The sequence below is a fragment of the Solea senegalensis genome, linkage group LG15, assembly GCF_019176455.1.
Source record: "Solea senegalensis isolate Sse05_10M linkage group LG15, IFAPA_SoseM_1, whole genome shotgun sequence".
NCBI lineage: Eukaryota > Metazoa > Chordata > Actinopteri > Pleuronectiformes > Soleidae > Solea > Solea senegalensis.
Window position 1 is genome coordinate 9,211,259 of NC_058035.1, and position 18,079 is coordinate 9,229,337.

General features: G+C 40.5%; 1 protein-coding gene across 2 annotated transcripts in view; it reads left to right on the forward strand.

The window, feature by feature from the left end:
* Nucleotides 1–18,079, forward strand: part of LOC122781772 (ADP-ribose glycohydrolase MACROD2-like) — a 124,000-nt gene that overhangs the window by 89,914 nt on the left and 16,007 nt on the right. Inside the window, exons 6-11 of one of the 2 annotated variants that reach the window (XM_044045779.1) lie at nt 6,092–6,130; nt 7,731–7,790; nt 13,169–13,207; nt 13,637–13,681; nt 16,049–16,192; nt 17,478–17,540. In XM_044045779.1, coding sequence (XP_043901714.1) covers nt 6,092–6,130; nt 7,731–7,790; nt 13,169–13,207; nt 13,637–13,681; nt 16,049–16,192; nt 17,478–17,540 — 390 coding nt within the window. The remainder of the gene's footprint in view (nt 1–6,091; nt 6,131–7,730; nt 7,791–13,168; nt 13,208–13,636; nt 13,682–16,048; nt 16,193–17,477; nt 17,541–18,079) is intronic. The other variant, XM_044045780.1, reaches the window with a different exon arrangement.

The window sequence follows — 18,079 nt, forward strand, 5'->3', positions numbered from 1 at the left end:
CCGTTCCCCCTTTTGTCATAAACGTGCCGAAAAGAAGCAACACGGAATGCTTGATGTCCTCCATTGTTGCTCATTGTTAACCGTGTTGCTTTCTTCTGTGTCGTGCTGGTATGATGTTATGCTATTTACATAAATAACTACAGTATTGACCCACTGTATTTGGGCCACACTCCCCGTGGTCAAAATGCAAGTCAGATCAGGGCGCACCGTTCCAAACCGCTTTGTGGTTGAGCTAAACTGAACTGTAACGCTTTGTGCAAATTAGACATTACTCCAGCTCATATCATTGATGCTGAATCATTACATCTCCTCTGTTACTATGTACTGTGTTTATGGAGTTTGTTTACTGTAAAATGTCACCAGATACTTTATTGACCCTGTGTATAGAGATACTGTAGGCTGTTTGTGTACTTTGTGTATCTTATTTCAGGTCGCAGCAGTATGAGCACCTGTCAGGTTCCGGTGACACCTTCAAATGTAGAGAAAATTCAGTGCACTCTCAGAACCGAATTTATGATGACAGTTGGTAAAACAAGTGTCAGACTCTTTCTGGATTGCCTTAATAGGATTGCAACCGACTTCTTGTCAGTGAACCAGCAAGCTGATATTTTACATAATTACTGATATTCTGATGAGACTTAAATGCCAGATTTGATTGACTGTAATAATGGCCCTCAGCAGTGACTTTCTTACTGAACCATTCTAAATTACTAAAGAAATTCAGCACTGCATAGCAACCACCTATCTTGGTTACTGCTCCTCCATTCTGTATGCAAAATAAACAAACATCTATTATCTTCAACCTCCCACTCTCTCTTTTAACTCCCTTCCCTCTCATGCCATCATCTTTTTTCGGGGGCCAGGAGCTGCCGCCAGCTCTGATCAGGGCTCCATTGAGGATTGCATTGAATAGCTGTAGCTGAAAGAGGCTGTCTGGCTGCACCAACCTAGCATTACCTCCATTTACCTCACTTTTCCCTCCTCACTTCCCCAATGGAATACTGGCTCTCCAGCCCTCATCTCGCTGCTCCCAGATGGAACATGTTTTGTTTCCCCTGCGCTCCTGTCATCTGTCCTGCTCCCCGCCCAGGCTCTTCCCTGAAATATTACATTCTGTGGGGAGACCTTAATTATATTGCCTGCCCTCATGCAGCAAGCTCCCGTCTCATCATATTAGTGCTCTAAGATGAGAATCTAGACCTGTTGTTCTTCAGTTATCACTCTCACCATTTACAAGTGCTGTCACTGGATAAATGTCCTACATCTCTCCTGGACTTGTAGCAGGGAACAGTACACAGTCATGTGTGTGCACTTGGGTGTGAAAGGAAAAGTTTTTAAATTTGCCTTGTAAAAAGAGAAAAGTACATTGTTTACCTCATGACAAAGAGTTGCTAATGAGGATGCCAGAGGTCTGTTTTTGATTAATCGTGGGGTCGTTCCAGTAGGTGACCACAGCACACTGCAACATGCCAGCCCAGGTGCTTTTCGTCATCACACTGTCTCTTCTGTCACCTACTCTTTCACCTCCAGAGTAAGGGCCACCATTATCACTGTTCTGTGTGTATGCGTGTGCTACAGAAGTTATCAATCCCATTATAGACTAATTGGCTTAATAAGTGTGACCTTACCACTTAGGGTCATTGTCTGGAGTTAGGTTTGTTTTTACACCAAGCTCATCCACACAATTTCCAGTCTTTCACCTCATGTGTATATTCAAAGCTTTTACCACACACTCTATTCCACAAGGAAGGGTTTTTAAGGTAACATAATTACTGTTGCCGTGATTTTGGACTAGACACACAGAAAGGGGAAGCGTTGGTGTGTTTTATCCAGCCTGACTGCACCGTGTAGAAGTTGATAGATGTGCTTTCAAGAAAAATTTGTCAATTGGTAGGATTACACCATGTAGAGAATGCAAAACTTCATGGTGTGAAAAAAACTGCTCAGAATCATAGCAGTAAATCAGAGGCTGTGAATTAGCACTGCAGGTGCACTCAAGCACTTTCAGAACATCTCATCATCCTCTCTGCCAGAGACGCAGAGCTTGGTAGATCCTGCAGCAACACTGAAAGCATCACACAGAGGCCGCAGCCCACTCTGTCTCCTGCAACATCCTCTCTCTTTCAATAAACCTCTGTCATATCGCTCTTCCTTATTCTCCCTCTCTGCCTCTCTGATTCTCACTTAAATCTCTCTTTGTTTTTTATGCCGCCACTTATCTCACCACTCCACTATTTATCATTTGTCCTCGTTATATCAAAGAAAAGCTTCTCCACCACCTCTACTATCATTGAGCATCTGTGTGGCTATAGAGGACTAACAGTGGCCTTGATCTATTTTGTAATACGTATGCCTGTGTATGGTCAAGCAAACCAATGAATGTTCTCCTTGATACCAGTTTCAAGCATGTCTACAGCTGAGAATGGACACAGACGATTCTTTATTGACGTCTTATTATTCTCATTTCTCTTCATATAGCTGCACTCCTTATATTCAAGCAATCTGTCAAGTTACAATGACTGGAGCAGGAATGTGTAAACAGAATATTTGCATACAGGAAATTACTTTATCACAATGTTCATGCCCACAAGCTGTCACAGTGAGGGAGCCACAGTATGGTTACATCTCTGCAGAAGGTGGACACTGAAAAATAGCCTGTGCTGACAAGAAAACTCATACACACTTGCGTACACAACACGACACACACACACACACGCATGTAGAACAGGAAGTTGCTCCTTTCTTGTGAGCTATTGAATATTAAAGCACTGACATCTCAATGAAACATTAGAATGCGTGCATGAAGGTTTGCCCAGTGTTGAAATAAGCAGCAGCAGCAGCAGCATAATGAGTCTCAAAAACAGACAAAGGTATTTCGATGCAGTCTCAGCTCAAGGAACACCTTAACTGTTCATAGTCATACATTTTGAAAGAAAGGGCTCTCTCTCTCTCTCTCTCTCTCTCTCTCTCTCTCTCTCTCTCTCTCTCTCTCTCTCTCTCTCTCTCTCTCTCTCTCTCTCTCACACACACACACACACACACACATATGCAAATAGATAAACAAGAGCTTTGACTCTGCAGTGCCATCAACAATTCATAACCCACCTCACGAAACATATATATCCCAGGATACAACTTCTTATTCAATATTAAACACCTTAAAAAACCATGGACTGCAGCATCACCAAGGTGCTGTGGTCGTCTTTCTATTCAGCTGAGAGGACCATCAGCGGTAGTATCGTTTGAAGGAGTGCACACCCCCTCAAGCCATTAACTGGGAAATTTCAAGAAATTATCATGGTTTTATTTTTAGAACTACATAAAGTAAGCGTAAACCATTAATTGATTAAAATATATAGCTAAATCAATGCAATTAATCATACAACATGATTCAATTAAGTATTCACAGTAGCCCATAGATCATGATTGACCACAAGCTTGCCTCGGCTCATATTATTTGGAAGCATGGAAGCAGTCAGGCAGCTGCAGTTGTAGAGAGTAAAAGCATGTTGAAATTGATTCTGGGTACACTCCTCTTCTAATATGATCCGGGTGGCTGCCCACAAGCTGGGCTCCATCTCTTCTCCTCCTCAATCAGCCACAGTGCTGACAACATTAACACAGTCCATGGATCTACAAGGGGCTGCTGTATTCTCTCCAACTGTTTCACTGACTTTCCAATTGACATTTATTTACATGGCTTTTAATACACTCCACACTCCCAACTCCATTACCCACACACCTCCCACCAAATTCCCATAGTGGGAGCATCTCCTTAATGTTCCAGCAGCCTTGATATACATACATATATATATATGTATATATATATCTATGTATATATATATATATATATATATATATATATGTACATATACATTCATATGCACATGTGCATCTGTGGGGGTGAAAATGAAGTGAGTACGGGAATGAATGTGTTGATTTCCTGAGGCTAACCCTCGCAGCAGGGAAATGAGAAGACCATGGTGTGTTAGTGCTATGATTGCTAGAAAGCACATTGACTCTCTCTTGAGTCTCTCAGTGGGCTTTAAACAGACATGAGGATCGACTGGTCATGTGTGAGAGTCTTTACTTTTGTGCGTAATTCACAGATGTGGGGAAAATGGGCAAATACACATGCTGAATGCCTGCTTATGAAACGCGATCAAAAAAACGTCATATTTTACATTTTCCAGCCATCACTTAATAGCAAACTATTTCAATAAGGGAGGGAAAAGTATCATCTAAAAGCAGTGGTTCTCAAACTTTTTTACACTGAGTACCACCTGACAAAATATTGAGCTCTCAATGTAACATTATCGCCAACATTAAAATACTGTGGTTGGTGTAAATTGGGAATAAATAGATTTATAAGGTGGCTTATGTCTCTCTTTTGTTATTTGTTTCAATTTCTATGCTCTCTGGTCCAAATTCCTCAGCTCCACTCTGATCACATACCCTGGTACACGTATATACAGTATTTCTTATTTTCCACCAAAGGAAGCTGGTAGTACACGCACCACAGTTAGAGAACCATGGATTTTCAGGATTCCTACTTTCAGTTTCATGTCAAGAAACCGAAACAAAGATTCAGATAAAATCTGTTTATTTCATGCAAAAAAATACTGAAATTACAGCTGTGTTTTTAACAGTGTGCTGGATTTTTGTTTTTAACCTTTAGACACTATGTTTTAATACACACTATCCTGACCAACTACAGGCCCTATGGTGCAGAGATGTGAGAGTGGAAATTATCCTCTTTTTTTAATTCCCAAAAATAAAAATAAATTAGCATATTTAATTAGCATATTTGGAGGTAATCAAAAAGCTGTTTCTTTCAAAGAATATTCTATGTGAATATAACTATGTGAGTGTGTTGTCTTTGCCCCACGAAAGAACGAAGAAATGCACAAAAGGTGCCGCATGCTGTTACTCTTGACTAAGAAACATACATTGTTCCTATGTTGACAGCAGCGGTAATATTATTATAGGATGTGGCAGTAGCTGAGACACTCCATGCTCCATTCTCGCACTATTGTTATACTGTATCAGTGGACCTTCCTTTGTTTCCCCAAGCAGGGTTAGATTAATGCAGTGTACCCTTTTATTCAGTGTTGTACAAAAGAAATGCCTGTCACTGGATCCACAGGGAGTTTTGATGGTTACAGTTCTACAGAACAGATGACAACAGCCTTTCATCAAGCTAACGCTTGCCTTTGCTTGTTAACCACAGTGCAATCATTGCTCAGACTCACGCACAGCTATACACACATATATCATGCAGTGTCTACGCTCGTACTTGGTATTCAAATCTTAAAGACTCAGCCTGGCAAATTAAATAGTATAGTATATATTGCGGCTTGACTCAAAATATCTTAAGGTATGCTGAGCCGTTGAGATCTGAGAGTGTTTGAGGACGTGTTTGTATGATCGGAGTCATGAGCAGGCATCCACAGTTCCTCCCTCCTCATCTCTCTCTCGGTCTCTCTGTCTGTCTGCACTTCCTCCTGAAGCAGCATTCAAAGCCTCCCTCTCAGAAACACCTCTAGTCTGCTCACTGTCTTGTACAATAGAGCCATAGAGGAAAAAGGAGGAGAGAATCTAAGCTTTTTTTTAAAGGCGTATAGTTGTGCACCGCAGTCCACGGTCCTTGTAATTTGAAGAAACGTGAGGTTTTGTGTCGTTTATGCTGAGCATGCCAGTATAGATTTAATTGAAAAAGAATGTCTTGTGAAACACACACCCACATACACAGTCTATTGGCATAATAACTCACTAAATCCAAGGCCGTCTGGTGGGGGGATTCAAGGAGGCTGTGAAGGGTTGTTGATATGTGATTTGGGAGCATGGCAGCTGATGAGATGAGGAGGGAGGTGGTGAAAGAGTTTTTGGTTCCCCAAATGGGAGTGGGTTTTTTGTACAAAAAGCAAGTACAGTATATCACATTTCCATCAGATTCTGTGGAACTTTCATGATTGAGTGGTTTAAACAGACACAATAATCACGCAGCAAAGTCGTGATAACTCATTGTGTCATACGTTATGAAATAGCATAATTTGACACCTTGTGTTTTTCTTTTTTTGCCCTTTTCCAGACAGTGACATGGAGGTTTCGGAGGAACAGCTGAAGGAAGGTGAGTAACAGAAGAATTCATGATTACCTTTCCACCTGAACACCTCCATTAAAGCACACAGAGGCCGAGTGAGGAACATAGCTTCAGCTGGTGGCAGTGGAGTGATTTGCAAGGTTTTATGCAGCACATGAAATTGAATGTTTGTTCATTTGATCACTAGTTGACTCTCAGGCCTGACACTTCTTCATGCCGGGTACATTGCATTACAAGAGCTTATATCCACAGCACAATTTCCCAACATCATTCCCTTCATCCAGCTTACGGGCAGACCGCTTAAAATGAGTGACAAAGAAACAGCCGAGCAGCATCCCTCTGCAGCATGTGCCAGGCGATATCACAAACACAACTGTCAGTGCATAATGCTTTTATCACTGCACCATCTTGGCACACAGCCTGAAACTCCCAGATACAGCTTATCGAGATAAACTATTGACATTTGTCTGTGCAGTCATGTCCTGAATAAGCAATGACACAAACAGAAAGCCTCATGGTAGTGTGTGTAGTGGATGAATAGTCGAAACAATAGACCCAATAGTCTTCAGTGGCAGTTACTTTTTTTTTGTTTTTTTTGGGACAAAGAAAGTCAGTTTTAGGAAATATTTGATGAAATCTACTGCCTCCAGCAATTTCCTCCAAAGTTCAGTAGGTCTTAGAAAACACTTGATGGGAAGTTTTTCGTCAGAGTACATGGGAGCAAAAATGGGAGGGGGGGTTTTCACTGCAGTGTCCCTCGCATATGTCACAGTACACATGCAGCCAACTAAGCAGAGAATAATGTTAGTTTTACTGTCAGTAGAAGGAAGTGTTCAGATTACCATAGATGTAGAACCCAGGGTGCTATCAAAATGTTTTTCCTCCCAAAGTCACCCCTATGATTTGCCAATTACACGCATCTGTGTTTTCAATGAGACTCAATTTTAGGTGAACATAAAAGGGCTGTTTTATATGTGCACTGTAAAATGTGATATTCCAGAGTGAAACAATGTGCAAGTAATGGCTTAATCATAAAGACTTGGCTGAGAGGAAGTGCATTAGAGAGTTTGTCTTATTGTTAGCGCCTGAATGACTATGTTGTTTTCTGTCATTTTCCTCACCAACTACTTTACACCGCATGCAGTATAATGACATATTAAGTCAAAGAAAATAACCCCTGATCATTCCTAGCTGTTGTATCATCATGCCAGTCCTGCCCCAGTTCAGTTTGGCCTTGTTTAATGGTCTACACCAGTGCCAAGAACTGGCCTTTTATTCTGCTCCATCAGCCAGATTTTGAATCAGTGCAACCTGGAGTACATTCAAACGTTCAAATGACTTCCATTCTCACATGGAGTAGTGCTTTGTCCCTCACTGTGGCCTGGATTTGGTCTCAAAGCATTGCATTTCCTTTTTTTTCCTCCCTCACAGGAGTCACATTTTGTCAGGCAGGTATAAACCCAACAAAGGTTTTTTTTTTTTCCTCCCTTAAGCTCTTGCAGCTTGGTCAGCTGAAGTTAAAATGTTAAAAAGTTAAACTGCTATGATGAGCTTGAATTGCAAAGAACGTCCACATAGACATGAAGACATGTTTCAAAATCACAATGCATTTTTTCTTTATTCATAGATAACACAGCGCCATCCACAAACTCCACAACCAAGGAAGAAAGTGAAGATGGCAACATGGGTATGTATACTTTTCTTTGTGAGTGTGAGTGTGTGTTTGCATTTTCAGTCAAACTATCAAAGTTGCAACAACTTAGACTGTATATAAAAAATAATGTAGACTATGTTGGACCAAAGTAGCTGTTAGCCATTATTAGGTGAAATCTAATCTAATCTAAGGAAATCTATGGAAAACACGCCTTCAGATTTAAAACACAGTATATACAGTATGAGTGTGATTGGCAGCTGGGTTACAAGGGACATCTGAGATTATCAGGTTTCAGAAACTGACGTGGAGCATCTTTTTATAGTCTATAGTCTTATAGTCTATAGTCTATATGCAGCAATATTTGCAGCGATGTCTAGCAGGTACCTGTGCTTTTATCTAACAATGTGAATACATGTTTTTTTATTATTATTTTAATGTATCTAATGATTCATGCTCTTGTAGGCCATATCACTATTACAGTCAGAGCAAATGTATGTACAGAAAATGTTGTTTGTGCGTATGAGTGGAGTGTGCTCTTGGTCAATAATGTCTTGCTCTTTGGTGCCAACTTCCTCTTTGGGGAAATGAATACAAGATGAAGCTTGGTCTTTTCTAAAAGAATGTTTTCTTGGAGGGAAACTTGTTTAAGAAGCCATTATCTGGCTATTCTGCAGTTTCAGCCCCTTGGATGTGTAATATTGAAACAATTATAGGCCTCTCCGATACGATGGACCAAAGATAATTAGATTCTTGCACTGGAGGGTGTTACTAGGCAATTAAAATCGTACACCATCCATTTGTCTTCAAGCCTTAAGGTTGCGGGGAATCTTTGAAGATAGCAGTCATGGCTGTTTTCAGTGGGGAAATGGTTCTTCTTCCAGATTGTGAAAGGCAGGACCAGATAACATAGTCACTTTAAGGGTGTCAATACATTCTATGTCGTTAAACAAAGTGCAGTGAGTAATTTCTTTCTGCCTATTCAACATACCTTTCCATAATCCACAGCAGTAATTCAAAATGATTCACAAATTCAATCACCAGCATTAGGAGGGCATAAGTATTTTGTAATAATCTTTATAAATCCTAATTTATCAGGCCCAGCAGCTTAATAGTAACTAATCCATTCACAAAAGGCCTTGGCACAGCTTTGTAACATGGGAACACTCAGTCCTTGAGACAACCTCTCTCACAGGAAGAGAACAAAATGATTTTGCGCTGCCTACACCATAAAGGTTAGGTCTGGTTCAGTGTAGCACATAGGATGGATTAATCATAGAAACCACTCTGATGCCAAGATAGCACCGAGCACACAATATGCAAACTGCAACAAACAGACCGTCGGCTACGTGAGACGGACATCACGAGAAGCTCGAGAGGCTCGTACCACATCTGTAAACCTGTCTGACATCCCCTTACATCAAAATGCACCATATTTTACCATCGTGTCTATAGAGTCAGCAAAGCAGGTCATCTTTGTGGGATAGTCAATATGTGGAGCACTTTTTAGAATAAATTACACTTTGCAGCAGAGTTGGTGGAGTGTGTCAGTCAATATGCCTCAGTGTGATCCATCACATGCATCACACTCCTGTGGGGATTCACTCTCCCCGGTGCACGGGTCAGGGATGAGGGGCTTTTAGCCATGGCACTGATGAAGAGAGAAAACATTAAAGCTTCCTATTGTTTCATGATAAATACACAGGTTTGTGGACTCGAGGTAATTATAGAGCCTCATTCAGTTGTTTTGTCATCACACAGGCACTGTACTCCTTCAGTCTCTGAGGAGCGACCTTACTGAAAAACAATATGAAGCACAAATTAAATAGCCAACTTTATGAAAGACCACATAATCTAACCATACAGCAGCTTCTGTCTCCTGACGAACATTAAACAGAAATCAAAACACAGTTCACATCATACCTGCTCACTCTGAATTACATTTATTTTCTTTTATTCTATTTTTAACTGCCGTGTCTCACATTCAAAGGATCATCCTGTCAGTGTTGAAACTCTTTCTAAATACAGTTTTAATTGTATTAACATGGAAACCAACACAACTGGTGAATGGTGGGAGTTGCTCTAAAAAAGAAAAAGCATTTCAACTTGTGTTCAAAAGAAACCAAACCTCCATCCTTCATCAAATAGAAAAACCCCTGAAGTGTATTTGGGAAAAAAAAAAAAAGAAAGAAGAAGAAAAAAAGTGTCACTGATTAAATGTGTGTTTGTGTGATGAGCTGTGCTGTGATGTAATCCACATGAAACACAAGCACAGCATGCAGATGCTCCGAGCCATAGAAGAAGAGAGTAGGAGACGGAGAGAGGGTGGGTTAGACACAGAGGTAAACGCTGGCACCGAGGTCCAGGATGGAGTAGAGCCAGTAGAGTCGAGTAGAGCACACCTGAGTTGGCAAGCAGCCACACAGTGTCTATTATTTGATATCAGATTGGTATTAGTGAGATTAGTGGCTGTTACAGGACACAGTAAAATGTGAACATTGAGCCAGAAATCAATGCCTGGCTGGGTCTGTTTCCCTGGCATGCTTGAGAGCCTTTTTTCTGGGAAAGACCCGAGGAAGAGAGGGAGATGGTGAGAGATGGCACAGAGTGTGGATGGACATTCGTATTAATAACACCATGTGTGGACAGACAGTGAACTTCTCCATTGGATACCATCCTTAACATCATCAAGCACACTTGCACACACACACTTCACATGCAAAAAGTCTTTGAATGATAGCTGTTGGCCATTGTAAAGCCCTTTTTCTTTTACACGTGTCTCATGAATTTTTAAAGTTCCCCATTTTTTTTCCCTTCTTTTTTTGTCCTTTGCTCCAGTTGGCTTTAATGGAGGGAATATGAGAGACAAGGCTGGGAGCGAACAGATAAGAGTGAAACTAGACTGTGTGAGTGTGTGAGTGCACGAAAACTTGATCACATTTCTATTCCACCCTAAATATTAAATGCTGCTTTTATTTCCCACAAAATACCGTCTGTAGCTGATGTTTACTTAAAAGTCATGCAAGTAGGACGTACGGGTAAGGTTGTATATCACCATGTAAATAGTTTACGACCTTCGGATGCTACACCTCTGAATGTGATGCTGACATTGATGAATCATTTAAGTGAGTATGTCTCGCGTTTTATTCAGCAAACACACGACAGTGCTGCCATTCATTTCACTGCGAGTCCGACTGAAAGGACTCAAAATGTCCTTTGTGTTTTCCTATTTCTGAGCGAGCGATTCATATAAGACGACACCTATGGTGTTAAGGTGTGGACTTTGGCTGGAGCTCCTCTGCGTGAAGTATGTCAGAGCCTGATTCATGAAGACAGTTTAAAGCAGTGTTAAAGCACTGTGTATGACATTAGGCAGGAAAGCTGTGACAATGCTGCCCCCTGCTGGTAGGTTCACATGAGCATCCTGTTGGAGACGTGTTTAACCTAGAAGAGAGAGAGACGACCTGCTATTTGACCTTAACTTGAAAACATTATGAATATAATCTGCCTTACAGAGAATATTTTGCTGTCTGTCTTGTGTGTCTGTGTGTGTCTGTGTGTGTATGTTTACCCACATTTTGCACCGTAGCAGCATTTATCACAAATTGAATGCTGTTCTGTTCAGTAAGTCAAATACAATCGATCAAATAACCGGAAGGAAGGAAATTACATTCAGCCTTTTGTTATATCTGATATAATGTTGTATGGGGTCAAGCGGACTGATACACCAGCCTCACAAATCTTTAAATGTAGAACAGGGTTTAAGGTGCAAAGCATTCATCTTAACCGTTTTTCAAGCATTCTTTTCAGCCCTCTGTCTGTGGCTGCATCTCAAAATGCCTGTCATGATTAATAGACAGGATTGCCATGCACTGTATGTCACCAGCGTTCTGTGTGATGGACAGAGGCACTTGAGATAAATGTGCACCACTGGTAGAACTGGCCATTTAATAGAGGCTGGCATTTTTATTGTTCTGAGTGCAGGGCAAAATTGCATATATATGAAAAAATGGTTTCTCTCGGCAGCTTGTTAAAAAAAGCAATTATGTAAGCTGCACAATAGCCATTGTAGAGCATGTTCTCTTATTGGTGTCATGGTTTTCATTTACTCAATTTGTCCCAAATGTCATTGGTTTGTATGTGTGTGCACCAGAATCTGTGAGAATGAGAATAGGATTGAGGAGGGTGTAAATAACAGATATGATGCAGGGATAACAATATGCATTTTCTCTCCAACATAATCCTGTCCTTTGTGTTTGTGAGTGCATCGAATAAACTTTGCTGTGGTGTTGCAGAGTAGGTAGATGAACGTAGGTGTGGTGTAATGTCTGCATGTACTGGTTAGTGTCATTCTTTCCATTTTGGATCTCTCTGAATAACATGATAGTTTTCTCTGTAAATATATACAATTTAGTCTTTTTAGTCATGCTGACTGTAATTTTAATGTGTCCAGTCCATGTTGGTTTATGGCTGGGTGATATAGCCAAAAAGGTGAATTAAATAAATCTCAGATCATTACAGACTGATTTTTGCTCTTGAGTTAAAGTGGAACAAACCAATTCATTGTTTTAAATCTCTTTTTGGTCACAAAATGGCAAAGACGTGCAAGACAATTACATATTTAGCTAATGGGGTTAAAAAAAATCAATTGTATATGTTGTACCTCTAAGTTTTTATTGCTGTATTGCCATTGAAAAACGTTATATTGCCATTAATCATTATTTATTTTGCTGTTTTAGTGCTGCATTTCCATCTCTCCATGCTGTAGCCTAGTTTGGCTCTGTGCAAGTTGTTAGCACACCAACACTCTACAGCTGTGATTAACTGAAACATAGTAATGCTGCCTTTTAACTGTAAGCATATAAGAATGCAAATGTTGTCGTTCAGCTCGGAGCAGCGCTGCACCTAATTAAAGTCTGACAGAGTCGCAAACACAACTCGAGTCTGCTTCTTTGAATACTTACTGCTAAGAAAATGAAGATCGTGTTCATTGTAACAACTGTAGTGATGACAGGTTTGTAAGCCTTCCACAACTGAAGTCTAAAACTGTGTGAAGGTGTAGCAAAGCTAACAAATGAGCTGTGATATCTTCAACAAAACATTTATCCCTATGTGATCAAGAGCATTACGTTTCCCTATCAATAACCTTGCATACGGACAGACAGACACACATGTTGTCAAATTTGAGTTTTCGTGGTTGATAAAAGAAAGAGAAAGTGAGGCTGGTGAAACAGGAGCTCGATGAGGCTGTTTGAAAATGAGGTGCCAGGTCTCACAAGATGAATCTTTTGCCCAGAGATGAACCGTTTGTGATCATTAGTATGACTGGTAGCTTTGTTCTTCAGAATTAATGACTGGCATTATTCCCATGCAGGCTTGCATATGGCTGATGATTCCTTTCCACTCCTTTTCAGGTAAAGAGGAAACAGGTGATGAAGAAGAGGGTGCCAATGGTAATGTAGCTCTACGGACCATTAACACATGCTCTGAGCCTTTCGGCTCTACTGGTGCTTCTTGATGTCATTTGTCATCAAAAATTGAATTTTCTGTTCCCTCCAGTTCAGTCTTTCCATCCTGTGTGCTAGTACTCTAATAAAAAAAAACTTTTCTTATCACAGAAGCTTGGAACAAAGAAATCCCTCAATTATGTATGGCTTTAGAAGTGACATTCTTTTCCCTTTCTTTTCTGCCACTTAATTTATGCATGTCTTTGTCGTTCCATTGCTCTTGTACTGCACTACAAAGACAAAGCCACATAAAAAAAGATAGAATAAAAAGGCTGTTTGAGGTGATATCAAAAGCCAAGACAATTCAACTCCCGGGTCTAGCACTGAACTCGAATGTTTTCCACTCATTTGAATACCTTTTCCGGTTTTTCACAGACGCTGAGGGAAACGAAGATGTGGAGATGGCGAGCCAAAATCCAGGTACTACATGGATGGGGATGACTCTTTGTGTCCAGAGTGTCACAACTGTACACTTGGCTCACTAAGAGGGAAGGAGTGCTCATTGATCTGACTCTTATCTCTCAAGGAGATGGGAGCAGTAGGAGCTGAGTATCATGGAGCTTCACTGCTCTGCTTTTCACTTCAGCTCCGTGTTTGATTAGAGATGTAAACTGATCAGTCTTGTTAGCAGCAGAGGAGTAACGAACGCAAAGCTCTACATGCATCTGTATAACACATCACAAGAGTATGATGGGTTTTGTTCTACTGACAGTACAGTGTGTGTGTGTGTGTGTTGTATTTTTTGCTTTATGAGGACCAAAAAATTATATAAACCATGTGGAATGAGGACATTTTGGCAAAGTGAGGATATTTTGGTAAAGTGAGCGGGCTAAGATCTGGTTTTAGGATTAGAATTTATTTATTTATTTAGGTTAGGGTTAAGGACTGAGTGTCCTCATTATGAATGAAGTGCAAATGTGTGTGTGAAAATATTCTGACAAATATTGTGTATGTGTGTGAGAGAGACAGAGCGGTGCAAAGGGCCAGCCATTAACTTTGAGCAAGAACAATTTCTCTCCCTCCAAATATCCTCTATGCTGCCACTATATAATTAAGATTCTGCATTTGCATACTGGCAGTGAGCAGTGCCTCGCCTCTCTTCTGTTTTTGTTTTATTCAAATCCCATCACATTTGACAGACTGAGACTCTCTGAACATGAATTTTATAGATATTCTGTTCAGGAGTTATGGCAACTGCAGCCTTGGGATGCTATCCAGTACCTGAGATGTGTAATTACTTTCTCATGAGACTACAAACGGAGCTGGTGTCATGTTAAGATATATTAGTGAGAGCAATGGATACTTTTTTTTTCTAGATAAAATAAGATTCATTGATTTAGCCATGGAATAGTCTCAGAAGGGCTAAATATCAACATTGGAACCACATACAAACCACATTTAATTTGTTTAATTTTTGTAGTCTAGGTAATCTGATATGTGGCATGAATATGTGTCAATGGTTGAGCAGGAAATACATGACATGTGGGGCCCTACGGTATCTTTTGCCTGGTGCAAAGTGGCACAAAGCGCAGCACAAGTGTTGTTGCCCTTATTTCCATCGGGCACAGTCATTATTTTTACACACAGTGCATCCGTCATGTAAGGAGCAAATGCAGTTGCGCTCATCAGTGAGCCCATTGGTGTGTTGATCTTAAAACAAGGTCTGGTCAAGCACAATGTTGGTGCGTTGTTAAACCCGGTCTACACACAGCACCCACTTCAGCTCCTCTTTGTCATCAGTTAAATGTAGGTTCAATGTCATTTCCTTAACCTGTGCAGTCTAGGAGTTGTTAGGAGTGTTCACCGACCAAGGACCACATACTCGGCTGTCTTTACGCACAGACACGCATCCTGCTCCTGCATCTTTGTCCCTTCCTCCCCTCATGAGGAAACTGTCATACTGCTGATAATCTGAGAATCGAAAGAATAACAAGAAACATGTCTCACACACAAGTGCCGACGCTCTGTGTCATCTCAAATGTAAAATAATTATTTGAATCGCAGCTGCTCGTCACATAAGACTGCGCACTCCTGTCTCACCATTCGGCGCCGGTGCTCGTTCCTATCTTCAAGTCCCCCAAAATCTTCCCTCCTTTCATTCACGCTGATTTTCTGCATTTATTCTGCTCGTGCAAGTTCACCTTGTACACAAGCATATCCATCTCGCCGCTTAAATAGCAGCGTGCCGGGCGCAGCTGCACCGGGCATTTAAAGGGAAGGACAAGCTCTGATTGGCTTAACTGATGTTACGCCAAAAACACACCTATGAATAATTCAGACACTAAATGCAACCCCTTTGCACTTTGCCTCAATTTGTGCCAAGATTATGCACCGTGTAAATGGCAAAATTGGAGAAGGACAAGCCCTAATGCACCTATTAGCGGGCCTTGAGTTTGACACATCTGATCTTGGGGAAGCAAAGAGTTTAATAACACCTAAATGTGAATTCAGCCAAATATGCTGCAGTAGGCCAGAGACCACAGATGTGGTCAGGGTTAGTGTGTGAGTGTTTGTTGTGCTTCCACTAACCAACACTCTACTGTTCATAAAACTTTCCTTTTGCCAGTTTGCCAGAACTAAGGAACATCTTCGTAACTCCAGCCAATACAGCATGTTTTTCAATAAGCTGTTCTTAAAATCTACACTTCCTGATTATTTTCTCACACTTCTTATCTTCCTTTTTGAAAACCTCCACCATTTCAAAGTGAGAGACAGCAAATTGTTTTTATTATCCCACAAGTTACAGGATTTCACGTGAAACCTTTGCTTGAACTTGTTTGCCGACAGAGGAAGATCTTGGTGATGAAGAACCAAATCAAGAAGAGACTACAGTAAAAAATGAAAATCAAGAGACAAAGGAAGATGTGGTCATTAATAATGACACAGCTGAAGACAAAGACACCAACAAAGAGAAAAACAAAGGAGACAAAGGTATTTACAGACATGCTTGAATTTTATTCTATATTTCCACTTTGATGGTTAACTTAATGAGAGCTTAACAACATGAAAATAAAGAGGGTTGCATTTTCGATTAACCAGCATTTTTGAATTACATACTTTCGTCGAGAAATGGAACACTCTAAAAGACACATGGTCTTTTATTTAGGTCAGGTTTGGACTCAAAGTGCAGAACTCAGACAAGTGTGAGCAGGTAGTAGTTAAGGGTGGTTTTTATAGCAAACTTGAGGAGGAAGGAATGAGTGGGCTGGAGCCGGCCTGTCAGGAATACAGAGCCACTGCGTTGGTGGAGTGAGGCAGGCTGGAGGGCTGCTGAGAAGTTTAAAGTCTGGAGGGATATGACAAGCTGGGTGAGGTTGCCAACAGTGACGGTGGACAGAGACACATTGCAGACTGCAGGTGGAGCGGGAAGCAGGACCTGAGACAGGTAAAAATAAGATTTACCGGTGACTGCAAAGAAGCTTGAAGACTTGAACCAGTGTGTTTGGTAAAACCGTAGACTGTATATAAAAATCAATGTAGTCTTCCAGTTTGGCGACTCTGTTTAAATGGATGTCTATGGGAAAATTAGTCTTCTCACTTAATTTGTAACATCAATAAACCTTTTCCTGAGGAGTTGATGGTCTCGACAGCTTCACTGTTCGTCCTCAATAGAATATGATGTCAGTTTTGTAAATTATCTTCCCATTTTGGGGAAAATGGAGGAAAAAGCCTGGCACATACAGTGTGAGTGAACACCAGAGTGATTCACAGCTGATATCGTCCAATAGATGTCTGGCTGTAGTGAATTACCAATCGCAAAAAAGTCAAATTGCAGAAATCGAAGACTCAAAGCAGCAGCTTGTTGTGCAACCAGATAATTATATGCATTTTTGTATATTGTCCATAAGTTAAACAATCTGGCATATATTTGAGAGCTTGAGTTTGTGGGCACAAGTGGGGAGAAAACTCTCTGTTTAACCCTTACAGTGGGTTTTCCACAGTATACAAGTGCAGTATACACATCTGTGAAAATGTATCTCTTAAGGGCAGAATAAACAGAACCAAGAGAGAAAGAAATTGGGGCTGACATCATGTACAGTATTATTATTTAGACAGAGGATTATATCACTGGAGCCTCGCTGTGTTTGTGAACAGTGAGGCAAACATACTTAAACACAAAAGACTTTAAAATTCAAATTTTAAGTCAGAAGGTCCACTTTCTTTTTGCATGTCATATGCATTTTTTAAAAGATTCAAAGATTCTTTGTTTTCTCAGCAGAGGAAGGTCAACCTGCTGCAAAGACTGAAGACGACACTGCAGCCACTGTGGAGATGGAAGGTAAGGTTTTGATTTGATATGATTTGATTGAGAGTCTGACTGAGTGGCTTTGAGTCCACGCGATTTTCCTTTCTTGTTTTATGTATTTGTATTCTTGGGAATCTAATTTTTGTGGTCAATTTTGTTTTCGTTGTTTGCCGTTTGTCAAACTGAGTTTCCCTGAAATTCTTTTTAAGCCCACATCAGATCTAATTGACCAAACCTTTGTCACTATGAACAGTATGTCCTCAGGCACTGCTGAGAGCCTCACGTGGCAAAAGCACATCTCAGAAACATCAATGGAGGCGTGAGGAAAACTCAATCTCAACAGATAATAAAAACGAACATGTTGGCATACAATGACAAAATTACATATGACTTAAAGGGAAACTGTATGTGTTTATATGTGTTGTGTTTTCCTTAATCTATACATGTTATGTAGCTTTTTTTTATGTCAACAACCTCTCTGATCTGTCAGATTTGCACCAACAACTAATTAATATGATTGGTCAGGATTATTAATAACCATCTGTGTTTCAAGAGATAGAAGCTTTTAGAAA